This window comes from Zingiber officinale, chromosome 1B, assembly GCF_018446385.1.
Source record: "Zingiber officinale cultivar Zhangliang chromosome 1B, Zo_v1.1, whole genome shotgun sequence".
NCBI classification, from domain to species: Eukaryota; Viridiplantae; Streptophyta; class Magnoliopsida; order Zingiberales; family Zingiberaceae; genus Zingiber; species Zingiber officinale.
This window is the reverse complement of record NC_055986.1, coordinates 119,251,528-119,270,162: the sequence shown is the minus strand read 5'-3', so window position 1 is coordinate 119,270,162 and position 18,635 is coordinate 119,251,528. Positions and strand designations below refer to the sequence as shown.

The 18,635-nt window shown below is 39.5% G+C and overlaps 1 protein-coding gene and 1 long non-coding RNA gene across 4 annotated transcripts; both read left to right on the top strand.

Annotated features, from left to right (window-relative positions):
• Positions 1–10,002: 10,002 nt before the first annotated feature.
• Positions 10,003–12,301, top strand: LOC121975656. 3 transcript variants are annotated; one of them, XR_006110389.1, is made up of 6 exons: positions 10,003–10,194; positions 10,326–11,369; positions 11,460–11,521; positions 11,613–11,696; positions 11,812–11,938; positions 12,094–12,301. It is a non-coding gene; the product is annotated as an uncharacterized LOC121975656 (long non-coding RNA). The 3 variants fall into 3 exon arrangements; XR_006110388.1 differs by having other exon boundaries at positions 10,003–10,232; XR_006110387.1 differs by having other exon boundaries at positions 10,003–11,369.
• A 2,614-nt stretch (positions 12,302–14,915) lies between these two features.
• LOC121975650 lies at positions 14,916–17,638 on the top strand. Its single transcript, XM_042527428.1, has 2 exons — positions 14,916–15,724; positions 15,909–17,638. The coding sequence occupies exons 1-2, from the start codon at positions 15,566–15,568 to the stop codon at positions 16,173–16,175; spliced, it is 426 nt and encodes a 141-aa protein (XP_042383362.1). The 5' UTR covers positions 14,916–15,565; the 3' UTR covers positions 16,176–17,638.
• Positions 17,639–18,635: the final 997 nt, after the last annotated feature.

Here is an 18,635-nt window from a genome sequence, read left to right as displayed (position 1 = left end):
GAAAAAAAATATGGATATGGTCGAATGGTAAAATTTCTCTTTGCCAAGGAGAAGATGCGGGTTCGATTCCCGCTATCCGCCCGTGGTGAAGTAATGTAGGGCATCTTCAATAGTTAAAGCTTTGAATGAGCTTTTTTGAAGATTTCAATATGCCACATCAATATTATAAAAATTCATTGAAATATTTTTAATAGTTAAAGCTCTAAGTGAGCTTTTTTGTAATTCTCTCCACATGTAATTGCATGACTCATGCACATTAATCCTCTCCATAAGTGGACTTATTATTAATTATTTATAAAATGAAATATTATAAAACATTATGACAATCATTGGTATTAATTATTAGCTCTATGTTTAAGAGAAAAAAGCAAGTTTGAAAACTCAAACTTGCTCTTAAATTAAAAATCCCAAACCTTATATACACAACCATAAAAGCTCTTTTTGGTGAGGTTTTTCAATTTTACAAACCTCTAATAAAGCTTGCATTGGAGATGCTCTAATGGATGTAATCGGAGAAAAAAGTGATATTATTTGATTGTGCCTAGAAACGATGGAGACTATTAGTTGGGACGTGATTTCTTGATTGTTTATGTGAAAACTTCACTCTCCGTTATATCATAAATAATGTCAGATATGTTGGTGCAACATCCCTCAGGTCAAGGTTGACCTAGTTGGCCAAGCTGAGTCTTGGTTTGAGTTTAGATGTTTGACAATAAGAAATTGATTGAAGAAGAGTCAAGTAGATCAAGGTTGACCGGATACTTGACTGAGAAGTCCTAACTGGGATGTTAGGTAGAATGGAAGTCCTGGTGAGTGAAGCCAGGCAGAAGGAAAGTCCTAGTGAGTGAAGCTAGGCAGATTGAAAACCCTAGTGAGTGAAGCTAGGTGAAAGTCCTGGTGAGTGAAGCCAGGCAAGGGAAAATCTAGATGGATCAAGGATGATCGGACATCTGGTGTTGGGAAGTCCAAGTAGGTCAAAGGATTGACTGGATACTTGGCACGAGGAAATACAGATAGGTCAAAGGTGTTAGGACCAAAAGTAGCTAGAGGGGGGGGTGAATAGCTCGTCGCGTGCTCGTTGCTCGGTGTTGCTTGTTTCTTCAAGAATGCGCAGCGGAAAATACATAAACAAACACAAACACGCTAACACTAGGAGTTTACTTGGTATCCACCTCCAACGGAGATGACTAATCCAAGGATCCACACCACGCACGCACCCTCCACTATGAAAACACTCCTTTTCGGTAACTACCGAGGGCGGAGAAGCCCTACAAGACTCTCACTACAAGAAGAAGAAAGGGTAGTAAAGAATAAGCAAAAGCTTACAAGAAATGCAGTAAAAACCCTAGCTTCTTCTTCTTCTCGTTACAACTCGCCTCTTGACTTGGATGAACCTTCAAGAACCTTCAAGAACTGGCGGTGAGGAGCTTAGAGAGTGCTGGGGAGGAGCTGTGTTGAATCGGTGAAGTTCTGCTGAAGAAATCGCACGCCAACAGCTATAAACGACGCCAACGGTCGAATCCCAATCGATTGGATTGCTCCCAATCGATTGGGGAGGCTTTGGATCGATCCACGGATCGATCCAGCACTTATCGCGCGAAGCAGCAGCGTCCCAATCGATCCACTGATCGATTGGGACCTCTGGATCGATCCACGGATCGATGCAGAGAGGTTCTGTTCGTGGGGACTCACCGGATCGATCCACGGATCGATCCAGATCTTCTGGATCGATCCAAACCTGCTGGATCAATCCACGGATCAATCCAAACCTGCTGGATCAATCCACGGATCAATCCAAACCTTGGTTTTTGCCCAAAACCAAGCCCAAAGCCCCCTAAACCAACATCTAGTCAACCATGACTTGTTGGTACATAAGACCTAGCATCCGGTCACCCTTGGCCAGCTAGGACTCTCTCACCAAGTGTCTGGTCAATCCCTTTGACCCACTTGGACTTTTCTCTTCTTGCCAAGTATCCGGTCACTCCCTAAGACCTACTTGGACTTTTCTTCCTCGTGCCAAGTATCCGGTCAATCCTTTGACCTACTTGACTCTCACCGGATGTCCGGTCAACCTTGACCCATCTGGATTTCTCGGCTTCACTCACGGGACTTTCCCAATTGCCTAGATTCACTCACTAGGTCTTTCACGGCTTCCTAACTCTTTCTTCTGCCAGCTTCACTCACTAGGACTTCCCAATTGCCTAGCTTCACTCACTAGGTCTTTCACCGGCTTCACTCACCAGATTTTCTGCCTAGCTTCACTCACTAGGACTTCCCAATTGCCTAGCTTCACTCACTAGGTCTTTCACCTGGCTTCACTCACCAGGATTTTCCTCCTGCCTAACATCCCAGTTAGGACTTCCCAGTCAAGTATCCGGTCATCCTTGACCTACTTGACTCTTCTTCAATCAATATCTTATTGTCAAACATCTAAACCCAAACCAAGACTCAGCTTGGTCAACCAGGTCAACCTTGACCTGAGGGATGTTGCACCAACAAAAGGGATTGACCAGATATCTGGTGGAAGTCCGAGTAGGTCAAGGGAGTAACCAGATACTTGGCATGAATAGAAAAGTCCAAGTGGGTCAAAGGGATTGACCAGACACTTGGTGGGAAGTCCTAGCAGGTCAAAGGAGTGACCAGATGCTAGGCATGATGTACCAACAGGTCAAGGTTGACCGGATGTTGGTTTGAGAGGCTTGGAACTTGGTTTTGGGCAAAAACCAAGTGTTGGATCGATCAGTGGATCGATCCAGGATCTGGATCGGTCAGTGGATTGATCCAGACCTTTTCTAGCGAACAGAGAGCCTCTTGATCGATCCGTGGATCGATCCAGATGTCCCAATCGATCAGTGGATCGATTGGGGCCTCTGGATAATGGCCGGATCGATCCATGGATCGATCGGCGCTCTGACGCTGGATCGATCCTGGATCGATCCAAAGCCTCCCGATCGATTGGGAACATTCGATCGGGATCCGGCCGTTGGCGTCGATAAAGGCCGCAGCGCACGATTCCTTGGCATCCTTTCACCGATTCACTCCGGATCTCGCTCCTCCACAGGACTCACAAAGCTCAGATCGCCAGTTCTTGAAGGATCTTGGAAGTTCTCCAAGTCAAGAGACGGATCAAAGCCAAGAAGAGAAGCTAGGGTTAGGGTTTATACTCATTGTAAGCTTGTAAGCTTGTATTTCTTGTATCCTTTCTTCTTGTATTGAGTCTTGTAGGGCTTCTCCGCCTTTGGTAGTTACCATAAAGGAGAGTTTTATTAGTGGAGGGTGTGTGTGTTGGTGTGGATCCTTGGATTAGTCACCTCTTGTGAGGTGGATACCAAGTAAACCAACCGTGTTAGCGTTGTGTGATTGTTTGTGTATTTTCCGCTGCCATATCTTTGAAGAAACAAGCAACGTCGAGCACAGAGCGACGAGCTATTCACCCCCTCTAGCTACTTTTGGTCCTAACAAGTGGTATCAGAGCAAGGCCGCTCTTCACCGGAATCATCGCCGGAAGGGTCAAGCATAACAAGAAAAGCTAGAGGGTGAAGAAGTTGAAGCAAATTCATCAAAAGTCAAAGATTTCAAGAAGCTCAACTTCAAGATGCAATTCCAAGATGGACTTGGATTTGACACAAGGGTGGCTCCACCGTACACTTCCACGAGCTTCGATTCTTGAAAATCAAGAATCGAAAACTTTCTTATGATGGAGATAGAGCAATGGTTTGCTCTAATGGAAGGCTTCAAGACTCCAAGAAATTCAAAGGGCAAAGTTCTCAAGAGGAGCAAGTGGAGCCAAGAGCAAGTCCAAAGGTGCGAGGCAAATGACAAAGTGACCAAACTTTTGGTCAATTTATTGCCAAGCATCATCCTTTGCAAAATTGGAGAATTTGAAGATGCAAAGGAATTATGGAGCAAATTGGCCAAGCTTCATGAAGAGATCCCCTCCACTGTACAAGAGCAAGAAGTATCCAGAGAGGGTGACTCTTTGGAGCAAGACCAAGAGGAGGACTCCGAGGTTGAGAGATGCTCAACCTCCGAAGAAGAGGAAATCCAAGAAGCTTCATCCTCAAGGGAATGCAACGAAGGAAACTAGGAGGGAGCATACTCCTTGTTTCATATTCAAGATGATGAAGCCTCCACCTCTAGGATTGAGGGGGAGCAATCCTTGGTGACACCGGATCAAGAAGAAGGAGAAGCTTCTACATCCGGGTCAAGAGACGAAGAGGAGGAAGAAGATTCTACCTCCACAAGTCAAGAAAAATCAAATGGAGGAGAATCAAGGTCCGATCAAGAGGAAGCTTCTACCTCCGGATCCAAAGGAAAAGATGTCATCCCTACACATAAAGGTAAAAACATTTCAATTAATAATAAAAATCATATTATATGCTTTGAATGTAGGGAACATGGGCACTACAAGAGCAAGTGCCCTAAATTGGCCAAGAGAAACGGCCAAGTGGCACAAAAGGGCAAGGTGAAGCCCAAGGAGACCACCCCCGGGACAAAGAAGAGCAAGGAGCACATTGTGTGCTTCTTGTGTCAACAAAAAGGGCATTACCGAAGTCAATGCCCTAAGGGGAAGAAGGTGGTCAAGGCTCATGGAGGAAGCTCAAGTCAAGGGGGAGCCTCCAAGGTAAAGAAGAAGGTAACATTTATTGAGCCTACCCCTTTACATTATGGTAAAAAGCATGATAGTTCAAATTTTTATCATTTTAATGTAATTTACCATAAGAATAGAAAGCATGAGGGCTTTAAGGAAAAGCATGTGGCCCTACATGCTAAAACTACCCAACCTAAGGTTAGGAAGGTAGATAGACACTTGGGCGGGAACACTAAATATAATAGATACATGCCCAAGAACAAAAATGCTCATGGACCAAAACCTAAGGATTTAATGATAGAAAATCAAGTCTTGAGGTCAAGGCTTGATAAAATGGAAAAGACCCTAAAAAGGATGGAAAATATCCTAAAAGGGCAAAATGAGCATAGCCTAGGTCTAGGAGCACAAAGGTCATCTAATGGTCATAGAGGTTTGAGATACAAACCCAAGGCTAAGAAGGATGTGCCCTCTTACCATAGGGTTCCATATAGTTATGGAACCAACCCTAGGTCTAGTGGTCAAGTCAAAAATACTAGGAAGGTTATTCCTAAGAGTATTTTTGCAATAAATGTGACTAAGACTTCTAAGAAGTCTAAGAAAGTCACTAACAAGGTCACAAGGGAAGCAATCCCTAGAGGTAACCTAGAAAATGTGACCAAGGCTTCTAAGAAGCCCAACAAGGTCACTAGGAAGGTATCTAGGGAAGTTATCCCTAGTGAGTACCTAGAGCATCCAAGGAGCACCAATAGGTGTTGGGTTCCTAGGAGCATCTTCTCTACCCCATAGATGGGTTAGAGAGTGTCAACTCCGATTAGAAGGGTAGTTAATCCAACTTTGAGGAAATTGACACTCAAGGAGCATTTTCAAGGTTTTTGTTAACCTTTGAAAATGAAATGAAATTATTATTTACTCCTTGAAAGAGTAAAATGTGCCTAATGGTGGAAAATTAATTTTATCTTAAAAAGGCATAAATTGGGAAAACCTAGAGAAATACCAAGTTGGGATTTTGGTATTCTCTTGAAAATTTAAGGCAATCCGGGCCTTGATTTACGTAATCACTCTTGAGGAAGAACGAAATATGCCAACATTTGAGGAATAAGCTTAATTTTAATTGGCATAAGTTAATCAAGAGAACTACAAATGCAAATTTAGGCTTTGGCATTTTCTTGGAGCATTTAGAGGGCAATCTAGGGTTAAATTTTAAGTTAGCTAAGTTTAAGGACACTTAGATAGGTAATCTAGGTATATTTTATTTATGCTAAATTTTGCCATGATTGGTTGCCCATAATATGCTATGACATCATATTTTATTTTAATTTGTATTTTGCATTCATGACTTATCATGAAAAATACAAAAATATCATGTCATGTCATACATACATCATGTAGTTATAAGAATCTTTCTTTTGAAAGTTATTTTATTTTGATGTATGTCATAACATTATCATGCATTAGTTTAATTCCTTGTAATTAAGGACAAGTGGCATTTGTTTAAAAGTGGATCAACAAGTAACATCCTTGGTGGATGTTTACCACTCCAAATGCCTAGATAGATATGCATGATCCCTAGATTAGGGCAAAACCAATCTTACATCTCACAAAGACCTATAAGATGACTTGTATGTGCTTTAGTGCACATTAGATACAAGTGAGGTGTTAGGATGATGAGCAAAACTCAATATGTTGATTTAGTGCATTCTTTTGAGTTTTTAGATTCATCAAAACACATAGTTATGTGTTTTCCCATCATTGGGAAAGCTAATGTACAAGTCATGTGCATTATGCCCAAGGAACATGATGGGATATTGGTTTTGAAAATGTTTTTTTTTAATGCTTTTGGAAAACCTTGGTGAAGGCTATCTTTTGATAGTAATCACCATTGAATAGTTAGACACAAACTTGAAGAAAACACAGAAGTTTTTGCAAGTTCTCAAGTTTGTGTCAATCTTTGAAAATTTAATGTATTTTCATAGAAAACTATTTTTCCATGATTAAGTATGCCCTAAATAATGTCTACACGAAATTTCATGATTTTTGGATATTTGTAGAATTTTCTAGGGGTTTCTGAAGTTGACTGAAATGAAATTTCAGCAACTATCAGAGCTCCGATCGATCCATGGATCGATTAGAGTGCCTGAATCGATCCGTGGATCGATTCAGAAGGCAAGTCTCCCACGAGCAGAAGCTCCCTGGATCGATCAGCCGATCGATCCAGGTAGTCTGAATCGATCAGTGGATCGATTCAGAGAGGTTCAATCGATTGGAACCCAACTCCAATCGATTCAAGTTGCTGATTTTGGCTGGGAAGGCCTGATTTCAGCATCTTTGAACCATGTTTAGTCTAGGTAACCATTCCTAACCCCTCAAAATACATTTGTATACATAAAAAGGGTGTTTTCGTGTGGAAAACAAGGATGGATTGGTTAAGGAAGGCTAAGTTGAAGTTTAGGTTGAGGTTGTTTCAAATTTTGAATGTTTGAACCTCAAAACTTCTCAATTTGGGTTTCCTAAAGGTTTAGGGATTCCAAGTCATTGTTGGTGCAATGACAGAAGTTGCCACCATGTCTTTAGGGGGAGAGACTCTTTAAAGGCATGAAAATTACTTTTCATAAACCTTGGACGGTGGTTAACCTTCCGTTGAGAAAATGCTCATGGATGAGTGTTTGAACTTGATATGGGGAGTGGATATCCTCATTATTTCAAGTGGGAACTCAAGTGGTTAGAAAATGCTCAAGGTTGGGTATTTGTCTACATTGAGGGAGAAGTTAAGGATAAATGAAGGGTATGGGACTTTCATTATCGTGTTGATCACAACGAGTGATGCTGTGAACAACGATGAGCAACTCTTCAGGGGGAGAGTCGTCAACAAATGAATTTGTTGATGTGTACCCAAAATTGGGGCATGGGTTGATGTGTACCCAAAGATTGGTTGATGTGTGCCAATAGGGGGAGAATGAAAGGACCTGTGAATGAGTGTAAGTTAGGCTTTCATTACCTAGAGGGAGTGTGCCCTCTTAGGGGGAGAATGAAGAGCTTAATTTATGTGTTCATTACCTAGTGGCATGAAGATTGAGGCTATAGGATTAGCCTAACTTACATGTGGTATTGTAAGTGTTATTGTGGTATTGTCAAACATCAAAAAGGGGGAGATTGTTGGTGCAACATCCCTCAGGTCAAGGTTGACCTAGTTGACCAAGCTGAGTCTTGGTTTGAGTTTAGATGTTTGACAATAAGAAATTGATTGAAGAAGAGTAAGTAGGTCAAGGTTGACCGGATACTTGACTGGGAAGTCCTAACTGGGATGTTAGGTAGAATGGAAGTCCTGGTGAGTGAAACTAGGCAGAAGGAAAGTCCTAGTGAGTGAAGCTAGGCAGATTGAAAACCCTAGTGAGTGAAGCTAGGTGAAAGTCCTGGTGAGTGAAGCCAGGTGAAAGCCCTAGTGAGTGAAGCTAGGTGAAAGTCCTGGTGAGTGAAGCCAGGCAAGGGAAAATCCAGATGGATCAAGGATGATCGGACATCTGGTGTTGGGAAGTCCAAGTAGGTCAAAGGATTGACTGGATACTTGGCACGAGGAAATACAAATAGGTCAAAGGGATTGACCAGACATCTGGTGGAAGTCCGAGTAGGGAGTGACCGATACTTGGCATGAATAGAAAGTCCAAGTGGGTCAATTGACCGGACACTTGGTGGGAAGTCCCAGCGGTCAAAGGAGTGACCGGATGCTGGGCATGATGTACCAACAGTCAAGGTTGACCGGATGTTGGTTCGAGAGGCTTGGAACTTGGTTTTGGGCAAAACCAAGTGTTGGATCGATCGCTGGATCGATCCGAGATCCGGATCGGCCGCTGGATTGATCCGCACCTTTCTAGCGAACGAGAGCCTCTTGATCGATCCGTGGATCGATCAGATGTCCCAATCGATCGGTGGATCGATTGGGGCGTGCGCGATAAGCGCCGGATCGATCCATGGATCGATCCGATTTTCTCGCGCTCTGGATCGATCCGATCGGATCGATCCAAAGCCTCCCGATCGATTGGGAACATTGAATCGATCGGATCCGACCGTTGATGGCGTCGATAAAGGCCGCAGCGCACGATTCCTTCGGCATCCTTTCACCGATTCACTCCGAGACTCTCGCCGGCTCCTCCACGGACTCACAAAGCTCAGATCGCCAGTTCTTGAAGGATCTTGGAAGTTCTCCAAGTCAAGAGGCGGATCAAAGCCAAGAAGAGAAGCTAGGGTTAGGGTTTATATTCATTGTAAGCTTGTAAGCTTGTATTTCTTGTATCCTTTCCCTCTCTTCTTGTATTGAGTCTTGTAGGGCTTCTCCGCCCTTGGTAGTTACCATAAAGGAGAGTTTTATTAGTGGAGGGTGGTGTGTTGGTGTGGATCCTTGGATTAGTCACCTCTTGTGAGGTGGATACCAAGTAAACCAACCGTGTTAGCGTTGTGTGATTGTTTGTGTATTTTCCGCTGCCATATCTTTGAAGAAACAAGCAACGCCGAGCACCGAGCGAACACGACGAGCTATTCACCCCCCTCTAGCTACTCTTGGTCCTAACAAGATAATGTCAGTGTCGAATTAATTCGACAAGGGATCTTCGATGTTAATCCTCTCACGTTTAAGTCAGACATTAAAATAGTAGAAAAGATAACAAATAATTATAATAATAACATGAGCTCTAGCACAAATAATACATATTTTCATCGGTGCATGAACCCACCCCTTTATATAGTGCTCCAGTGTGGATGTACACATTTTCCTAACTGCCCCTATGAAAAGATATATCAGGAAAGTATCTTTGACATCTACTAGAAAAGTTACTTTTAATGATGAAAATTAACGACGATATCAAATACCGTCGTTATTGGTGGTTCAATAACGACCAGATTTTGTGCCCGTCGTTGATGTATATGTATTAACCACGATATTTTCTCCCATCGTTGGTGTTTTATCATTAACGATGGTATTTTTTGTTTCGATCATTAATATCATGCTTTTAACGACGGGATTTTCGCTCGTCGCTATTGTAAAATTTTAATCATGATTTTTTTTTTCTCGTGAAAAAATGTTACTTTTTTGATGTTTTTTATTGAACTAGAAATTTAAGCTATTTTTTTTTTAATGGGCTGAAGCCTAAATTTTTTAAAACATAAAAACATGATTTAAAATAAATAAATAAAAATAAATCTAGTGCACTAAAATAAAAATAAAAAAATAAATAAATATATCAATTTTAAAATTAGTGATCATTTACCTCTCACTTTTAAATCATTCAAACAGGGAAATTTTGAAAAAAAGAAAATTGAGGAGTTTGAATTTAGAAATTTGAATACATAAAGGCTTTATTCGGTCAATATTGAGCATTAAATTTTTTTAATATATGTACATATCTATTAGGTTGCTCTAATCAATTTCTTTTTTCCTTTCCCTCAAATTTGCTCTTTTTCGTAACCGAGCCTCTTCACTCGAACACGAGGCCGCCCGGGCGACTTCACATGGCGATAAGGACGGTTACGGCGGCAAGGACGTTCGCGGCCACTTCAAAGCCTCCAGTGCTCAACATCTCCACCTTCTCCAAGATCGAAAGCGACCAAAACAAGTTGTTTTTTTTTCCCCAAATCGCATTACAGAATCTAGGTTTTTAAATCCTAATTTTTTTTTTCACTGATTCACAATGGTTGCAATACTTGAGATGAGGTTAGGATCTAGGGTTTTGTTCTTATTGCATAGGGTTTCTTTTCAACTGTCAAAGATGAGGCTATCTTTTTCAAATCTGTCACCACAATACCACAAGAAGGTAACTCTACTCTAACAGCCTTATGTGAGGTTTATTTGTTTATTCAAGAGAAGATTTGATAGCTATCTTCCACATCTGTTGTGTTGTGAATGTTAGAAATGGAGCAACCGAGTAACTAGCATGACATCTTCACTTTCTGATTTGTTGATTGATATTGCCTTTTGACTCTCAAGTTTATATTATTAATTATGGTCTCGCAAAGAAGTACAGGCATTTCCAAACTCATAAGCACATACCTTATAGGTAATGAAAACTTGATCTTGATATAATAATTCGGTGTTTTTTTTACTTCATAGCACGTTTGGCAAATTCTTCTTTGAGGTTGATGTTTCAATAGTGACAAGTATGCAGAATCTTAGATGAATTTGTATTGTTTCTCTTAGTTTATAATTTATTATTTTTTATAAGTTTCTTCAAGTCCATACTAGCCACTGTTTGTGAGACTTTTCAACCCCTAAAAATTAATCTGTACTATATATGCTTTTTTATGAGCAGCTTGACAGGAAAGGTAAAGAGTGAAACGGAGGGTGAAAATAAAATTTGAGATGTTTGCACAGTTTTATTTCTGAATCAAGATTATTTGATCAATTTCAGGGTTTTTGTCATTTCTGAAAGGAAATGATTTCTTTTGGGGGTTGAGTTATAGTAAACAATCAATTAAGCATAACACTTTAGGATCTTTGGTGACTAACAAGAAATGTACAAACTAAATTGAGTAGAGAATTTTGTCTTTTCCTAAGCAAGTTTTGTTTTATGACTATAAATTGACTTTTCTTTGGAATCTTTTTCTTGTTTTTATTTACTCCATCCAGCCTAACAAATTTTGTTATATTTTACATCTTCCTACCATGGGATTTTGTTGAATTGTTTTATAGGCAATGTGTTTTTGGTTTCATATAGTGTATCCATTTATAGGGAGAATAAGAATCGTACAGGAACTGCAAGCTATGCCAGTGTTAATACACATATATTGATTGGTGAGTTCTTGATCCTTAAATATTAATGTAAATATTATGTACTTGACATTGTTCATTTGTATTTATTAATACATGATTGTTTACCTACAGAGCAAAGCCAAAGATGATTTAGAATCTCTGGGTTACGTTCTTATGTATTTTTTAAGTGGAAGGTTAACATCTGTCCATCTACTGTCTTTCTTTTCATTTTTGTTTCAATTGGATAATTAATATGATATCTCTGGTGGTTTTATTTTGCTTCAGCCTTCTTTGGAAAGAGCTTAAAGCTATCAGTAAAAAGCAAAAGTATGACAAAATTAGTGAGAAGAAAGTGCTTACCCCTTTGAGGTAATTCAAAATCCTTCTTTTACATACTTGAGAAAAATTTAGTCAGCCACTTTTATTTTTATTTCAATTTGCATAATGATTGTGAGAGAGTTTGAATTTTGATGATGTAAACCAGGCACTTTGTAAATCATATCCTTCAGAATTTACAGATTATTTCCACTACGGTTGATTCTTGAGTTTTGAGGACAAGCCGGATTATTCATACTTTAGGAGGCTATTCCGTGAGCTATTTATTCGAGAAGGTTAGCAAAATTACAATTATTGTCTATTGTTCTTATTCTTTTTTGCTGAATTAACATTCCACTTTATACTCTGTCCATGTTAATGTGGTATACAAATTTGGTCCTTAAGAATTCTAAGTTCTAACACTCTTTTTTTTTTTGTATATTTATTATAGGTATGGGAGAGTTGAAGCGAAATAGACTTGGAGCTTTTGAGGACTACAACATTTTGCATATGAAGACTTTAAAGAAATGAATACTTAGCTTTTTGATGTAAATAGATGTTAATTTTACTAGACATTTGATATCTAGTTTAATGATGTGTAGAAACAATTATCATAAATTAATGATATTTTAATATATATGGTGGTTTAATTTTTAATATATTGTGTTTTAATTTTTATTAGTATTCATTAATATATTTATTAAAAATATATACATTTTGACATGTCTGAATTAATGTTAATGGTATACTAAATTATTGTTAAACGGTATACTAAATTGTTGTTAAACGATAAAATGATATTAAATTATTAATAATGGTACATAAATCGTCGTTGTTATTAATAGCGGTATATATTATCGTCGTTATTGTCATTAATGATGATATCTAAACCTGATGTTATTATCACCAACGACGGTAGTGTATACCGTCATTAAGAGCTATTAACGATGGTAGTGTATACCGTCGTTAAAAGTTATTAACGACGGTATTTTGTTTCCCGTCGCTAATTAATTCCCGACGGGTACTTTTAGCTACAACTTCCTACAGTATTTAATACCGTCGTTAATGAGCTTTAACGACGGGAATTGGCCCTTTAATGACGGGAAATCCCGTCGTTAAAGGGCCTTTTTTTAGTAGTGGTAATTAACAGGATGTACAAATCCTTGACATGATAATAGAAGCTTCCGTGGTACGATTTATCCGTTGGTCATGTCCCTTTGTCAGCGGCACTGATCCTAGAACGATAGGATGAGATATGGAAGGGGTCCCACTGCTTAGCCGAGCAAGGAAGTTGCTCAGCCAGGATTTCCCACCCGGTTGCTTAAGGTTGTTCTTCTCCGTGGTCGCTCGACTCAGTAAGTCATCCCTTGCCTGGCCAGATACGCGGTCCGGTCGAACTAGCATTCACTTGGTTATAGTTGTGAGCATCTGATGTCCTTTCTATAGTCGTCCCGACTGGACGAGCAATCTGCTCCGATGAACCTCCGGGTCAATCAGACCCTTTAAGTCCGCTCGATTCATTGGCATCCGCTTGGGTGACTTTGATGAGCCAGCGATTTCCTGCCTTTGACCACCTTGACTTTAATCTCTATGTCGATTGTTGTTCCCGCTTATGATTCATACTTGGTGAGCTCCCTTTACCATCGCATCATTATTCATCCCAACCGATTCAATATCATCAATCCTACGGTAAGATACATAAAAGTAAATTATGGAAGATATTTTATCCTAGCACAGCGTTCCTTTGTATGGAGAAGTTAGGCACCAACGAGATATCTGCACCCGTTAAGAATTGTCTCTAAGATTTATTAAAATAAATACTAATGCAAGTATCAATTACGTCAATATGTAAGTACAACTATAAGATATAATTAGAACAAGAAGGTGCCACTTTAATGATCCTTTGAGAGGGATCCATATTATGTGGAACGGGATAAATTATGAAAATGATTTATCCTCATACAGTAATCTTTTGTAGGAAGAAGAGCAAATATTTTACATTGGTTAAAAATTGACTTCAAAATTGATTAGAATAATCACAGTGTAAATATCAAGAGTAAATTTGTTATGCCACTCAATTGGCACATGATGTACCATTTATTGTTTTTTCCCTGTGAATTATTCACCTAGCATGCATAAGATATCATGTGCTTAGGCAGTTGTGCGGTACGAATCATGCATCAGCACGAACATAGCAGATATGTGTGAAATAAAAAATTGCGAATTATATACAGGAAGATAATTAATTACACATGCAATTTTACTCTAATTATCAAATTTAACATGTTCGAAAGTGGGAACACATCAAAAGCAGGTAAACAATTCTACATGAATCCTGGATTTTCCTTATTTATTGTTTGTAGATGGATAGAATTTTGAAGAAGTCAAATGTTGTTTTCAAAATTTAAAGTGGAATGAAAATTTTAAGTACTTATAATTCTTTTTGAATAAACATGACCTCGAAAAACAGGTTCTGCAAATCATGATCTGGTAAAGAATCCACCAAGAAATTCATCTGATAATGGATAACTGAATAATTAGAGTTTTCTCACCCCTTCATCTGATTCTATCTCAAATCGTGCAAGATAATATACTGAATAGATAGTTTTAATATTGATAAAACTTTGAACTGGAAGTAGGTGACATTGAATAATTTTATGTGTCAAAAAAAAAAAAAATAGAGGGAAGAAAATATTAACAACTAGATTAGGGAGGGATCCTTGATATATGCACTCCGATGTTTAAATTAGACAAGTAGTCGAGACGAAATAGAAGATGATGAATAGTAAAAAATAAATAGTAGACTATTAGTGTGTAATATTGAGTACATGTATTTTTAGGAGGAAACTCTTTATATAATATTTAGTTTTTCTGTATGCATGAATATCGATGTCTTTCTGTAGCACATCATTAACGGCGTGCAGTTAGAGCATGTCATTAATAATAGTTTTTATGGCGTGCCTAATTATGTGTCCTGTGGATAGTGTAATATTTATACAAACGACGACGTGCAGAAAAAGTACACTGTCAATAAATTTTTCTACAGCATTAAAATGCGCTGTTAAAATTTAATATTAACGGCGTACATAATGCATTGTTAATATTATTATAATTATATAAATAACGGTGTAAACAATAAATATTATTTATTAAAATAAAATATTAACAGCAACATACTTTTGTACGTTGTAAATAATTTGTTAAAGATTGTATGAATTCTTTCCGCCCACATATCCTTTGCCTTTCAAAAAAAAAAAAAACCAAATTCTTTCTCCTCAAATTCTTTCCGTCGAATTTTTCTGCAACCCCTCTCTGCCGCAAACCCTCTCTACCCGCAAACCTCTGCCAATTGACTACGAGGAAGAGGATGCGCACTGTAGCTTCCATCGGTGCCCACAGTGAAGTTAAACTCCCTCTCCACCTCCTCCCCTCTTCTCTCCCGACGCATCCTCTTCCTCGTCATCTGTAACAACAGCGAACTCAAGGTCGAAGAAAGACCCCTCGTCATCCGCTATCGTTGTCCTCCTCCTTCTTGTTATGAGCATAGGACGAAGGCTACGATGGTGGAGCCGGCGCCGGTCGGGTTAAAGGCAGGGGAAGAGGCCTCGCCCCTTCGCTGTCTTCCTCTTCCCCGACGTCAGGGATCTCTCCCTCTTCTCCACCGAGGGGGTTCCCTTGTCCTCCGTCCACCTCGTCGTGTTCGACGACACATGGAGGCAAGCCAAGAAGATGGTGGCAGCGAGCGCGTCGTTCCTCGAGTGATTTGTTGTTAGGGTTTCACTAGGAAAATGTGATCGACTGGTGGAGAGACCGAGCACGTTCGAATCAGAGCTGATGCTTAGGGGTTGTGTGAGCACAATGGAGGTAGTGGTGAGCATGTTGTGAGTGATGGAGCCGAGTGGAAAGGGGTGAAGGTGGAGGGCATGTTGTTGTTGCTGAGAGCCATGGTGGGCTTCCAGGCGCTCCACCTAAAGCCGACGAAGCCTCGCACCAAACTGAAGAAAAAGAAGGAAATCATTGTAGAAATGTTGGCAGCTAGAAAGTCAAATGAGAAGAAGGGAGCTGTCGAGGAACACAATCTGGTACAATTCTACGCTCCAACCTGTTTGTTGTTATTAGTCTTAGAAAGAGCAATATTATTTAACCTGTTTGTTGTTCTGAAAGAGAATTAGTTGTTTAATAACCTGTTTGTTGTTTAAAAGCCTTTCCGTTTTGAAGCTATTACTGAAATTGAATTGTACAAATTTGCCCCTTGGGATCTCCCAGGCAAATCTCACTTGCATAACAAAGACCTTGAGTGGTACTTCTTCTGTGCTAGAGATAGAAAATATCCTAATGGCTCTAGAGCAAATCGCACAACTGGAAATGGCTACTGGAAAGGATAAAGATGTTGTTCACAACTCTTCTACTATTGGGATGAGGAAATCTTTGGTTTTTCATGTAGAAAAGCTTCCAAAAGGCAGCAGAACTGACTGGATGATGTATGAGTACAGACAAGAAAGCAAGGAGCTGGTTGATGCTGGATTCTTTTAGGATGCATATGTTGTCTGCAAAATCTTCCAGAAAAGTGGTTCAGGTCCTAAAATTGGGGAGCAATATGGTTGCACCTTTTAACGAAGAGGATTATGATGATGACACAACTACTGAAGATTTTTTTCCTCTTGGTCCAGAATCCTTAGATTGTCAGACTACTTTGTTCAATCCTATCACTGAGCAAGCTATGACCTCTGCTGTCATTGAGACATCTTCCAACCATGATCTTCTTGAATTTGATGGAATATTGCTGGATGAATTTTTAGAGTTTCTTAATAACTCTCCACCTAGAGAGAATGCTCATCATGAGGTCCCTAATTCAGTTGTTCCCAATAAAACTGTGAATGAAACCTCTTCCATAGATCTTGAGGAAATCTCTACTGAATTAGAAAATATATATTCTCATGAGCCGAATTCTAACAACAAGGTGTCTGGAGACAAGCTCGAGGGAACTGCTTTATCTTCTATGCTATTAGAACTTGAAAATGACTAGTATCAGAGCTCACTGATTTTTGGTTTACCGAGGATAACAGTCCATATCAATCTACCATGCTGATTGATGCATTAACTTCCATGAATAATAATCTGGTTCCCATGCCTGATTCAGTCCCTTGCTTTTCTAATGATGGCAGTACTTCAATGCATTATGCTTCTTATGCAGGAGCTGAAATTACCAATGTACAACCTACAATTACTGTACAGACAGAAGATGTTGGAAGATTTGCCTATCACCCAGATGCTCTTGAATTTGAATCTCTTCTAGCCAGTTTCACCAACCCTTTTCTTTGATACCATGTCAGATAGACAGATTAAGATTTTCCAGAACTCTTGAAGAATAAACTGCTCAGATACCTCTGCTGAAATCGAGTTGGCCTTCTTGATTCTCAACCTAAATCTACACTCTACATGGCAAAATTTGGTTCATTGAAATGTATTCAAGTTTTCATGCTGGTCGTATGCCTTCTATGCTTGTTGTATAGCCAAGTAAGAATCCTTGAAAGATGCCACTGTGTAAAGCAACTTGATATTGCAACCGGAGTATTGGATGTGCTCCTTACCAGAAAATATGATATCCAGATGAAAGCTTCCGTTGCCCTATAGATTCATCTAAATATTGTACCACCTACGCGCAACAGGATCACAACCAAACATAGACGATCTTATCTGTTGCTAAGTCTATTGGCTCAGCATGCACACTACACCTTTCATAACTGATCAGTCCTAGGGTTCTTTACTACTATACACCATTAGTTTCTACACTTGCCTGGCAAGAGAACCAATAGATGAAATGTCAACTTATGTATTGATCTATAATCGAATTCTAAAATAATATATTTATCTCTTGATTAGCTCAAAAAACAAAAGATGGAAGTCTTGAGAATGATATGAACACTTGTGGCCAGTGGAACACGGTTGGATGCATATTAGATTAAAATAGTGTTAGAACATTATTGATAGTGAAATATTTGATTGTTAGCGATTCATGATTTTTGTAGTTGATTTAGAGAATTGTATGAGTTTGTGAAATGATTATTATATGAATAAAAATTATCTATTCACATTTTATAATTTTTTATTTATATTTTAAGTGATAGATGAATTGTGATAATATCTAAATTTAAAATTTGAATTGTATATTTTAAATAAATATTAGTGGTAATTGTATGATATTTTAACTGCAGCATGCATCGTGCGTTGTGAATGTTATTAATCGTAGCGCACGGTGCACACTACAACTGCTCTTAATTGCAGCGCACAGTGCGCGCTGCGACTGCTCTTAACCGCAGCGCGCAGTGCACGCTGCGACTGCTCTTAATCGCAACGCACTGTGCGCTGCGAGTGCTCTTATCCGCAGCGCGCAGTGCACACTGCGACTGCTCTTAACCGCAGCGCGCGGTGCACGCTGTCAATGTCTTATGACTTTCAACAGCTTGTAGTTGTGCAGCATGCGATGCGCGCTGCAGATAGCATATCTGTGCGTTGCGGAAAGTCAAATTTGTTGTAGCGCACCTTTTTGAAAATATTCCCACCACTTGTATGCTTTGCAAGGTAAAAGCTTCCATCGTAGAGATTGCACATGGAGTATTCCCTTGATTGTCTGACAATCATTACACAAAACACCAAAAAAGAATATTAGGTTATTGGGTAGATTGACCATTAATATGATTTGATGGTAGGCTGATTGAGTTCCCTTTTACCTTGTCCACCTTGTCGTCCATTGGTTATTTGATCTTTTAACAGTAGGTTGAGATGACTGCATAGAACTCGTTCATCCTCGATCGACCCAAAAATCACATTGTATGTGGAGGACGTGCCCATCACAATAAAGGTCGATCAACGGGTCCTCATTAGGGGCTCCTCCCCCAGAGAGATGACAAATTTGATCTATCTGATCAGTTGCACTTCGTTACCTTTGAATCCGTACCAAGGTGTCACCATGGGCTGAAGTTCACTCCTCTC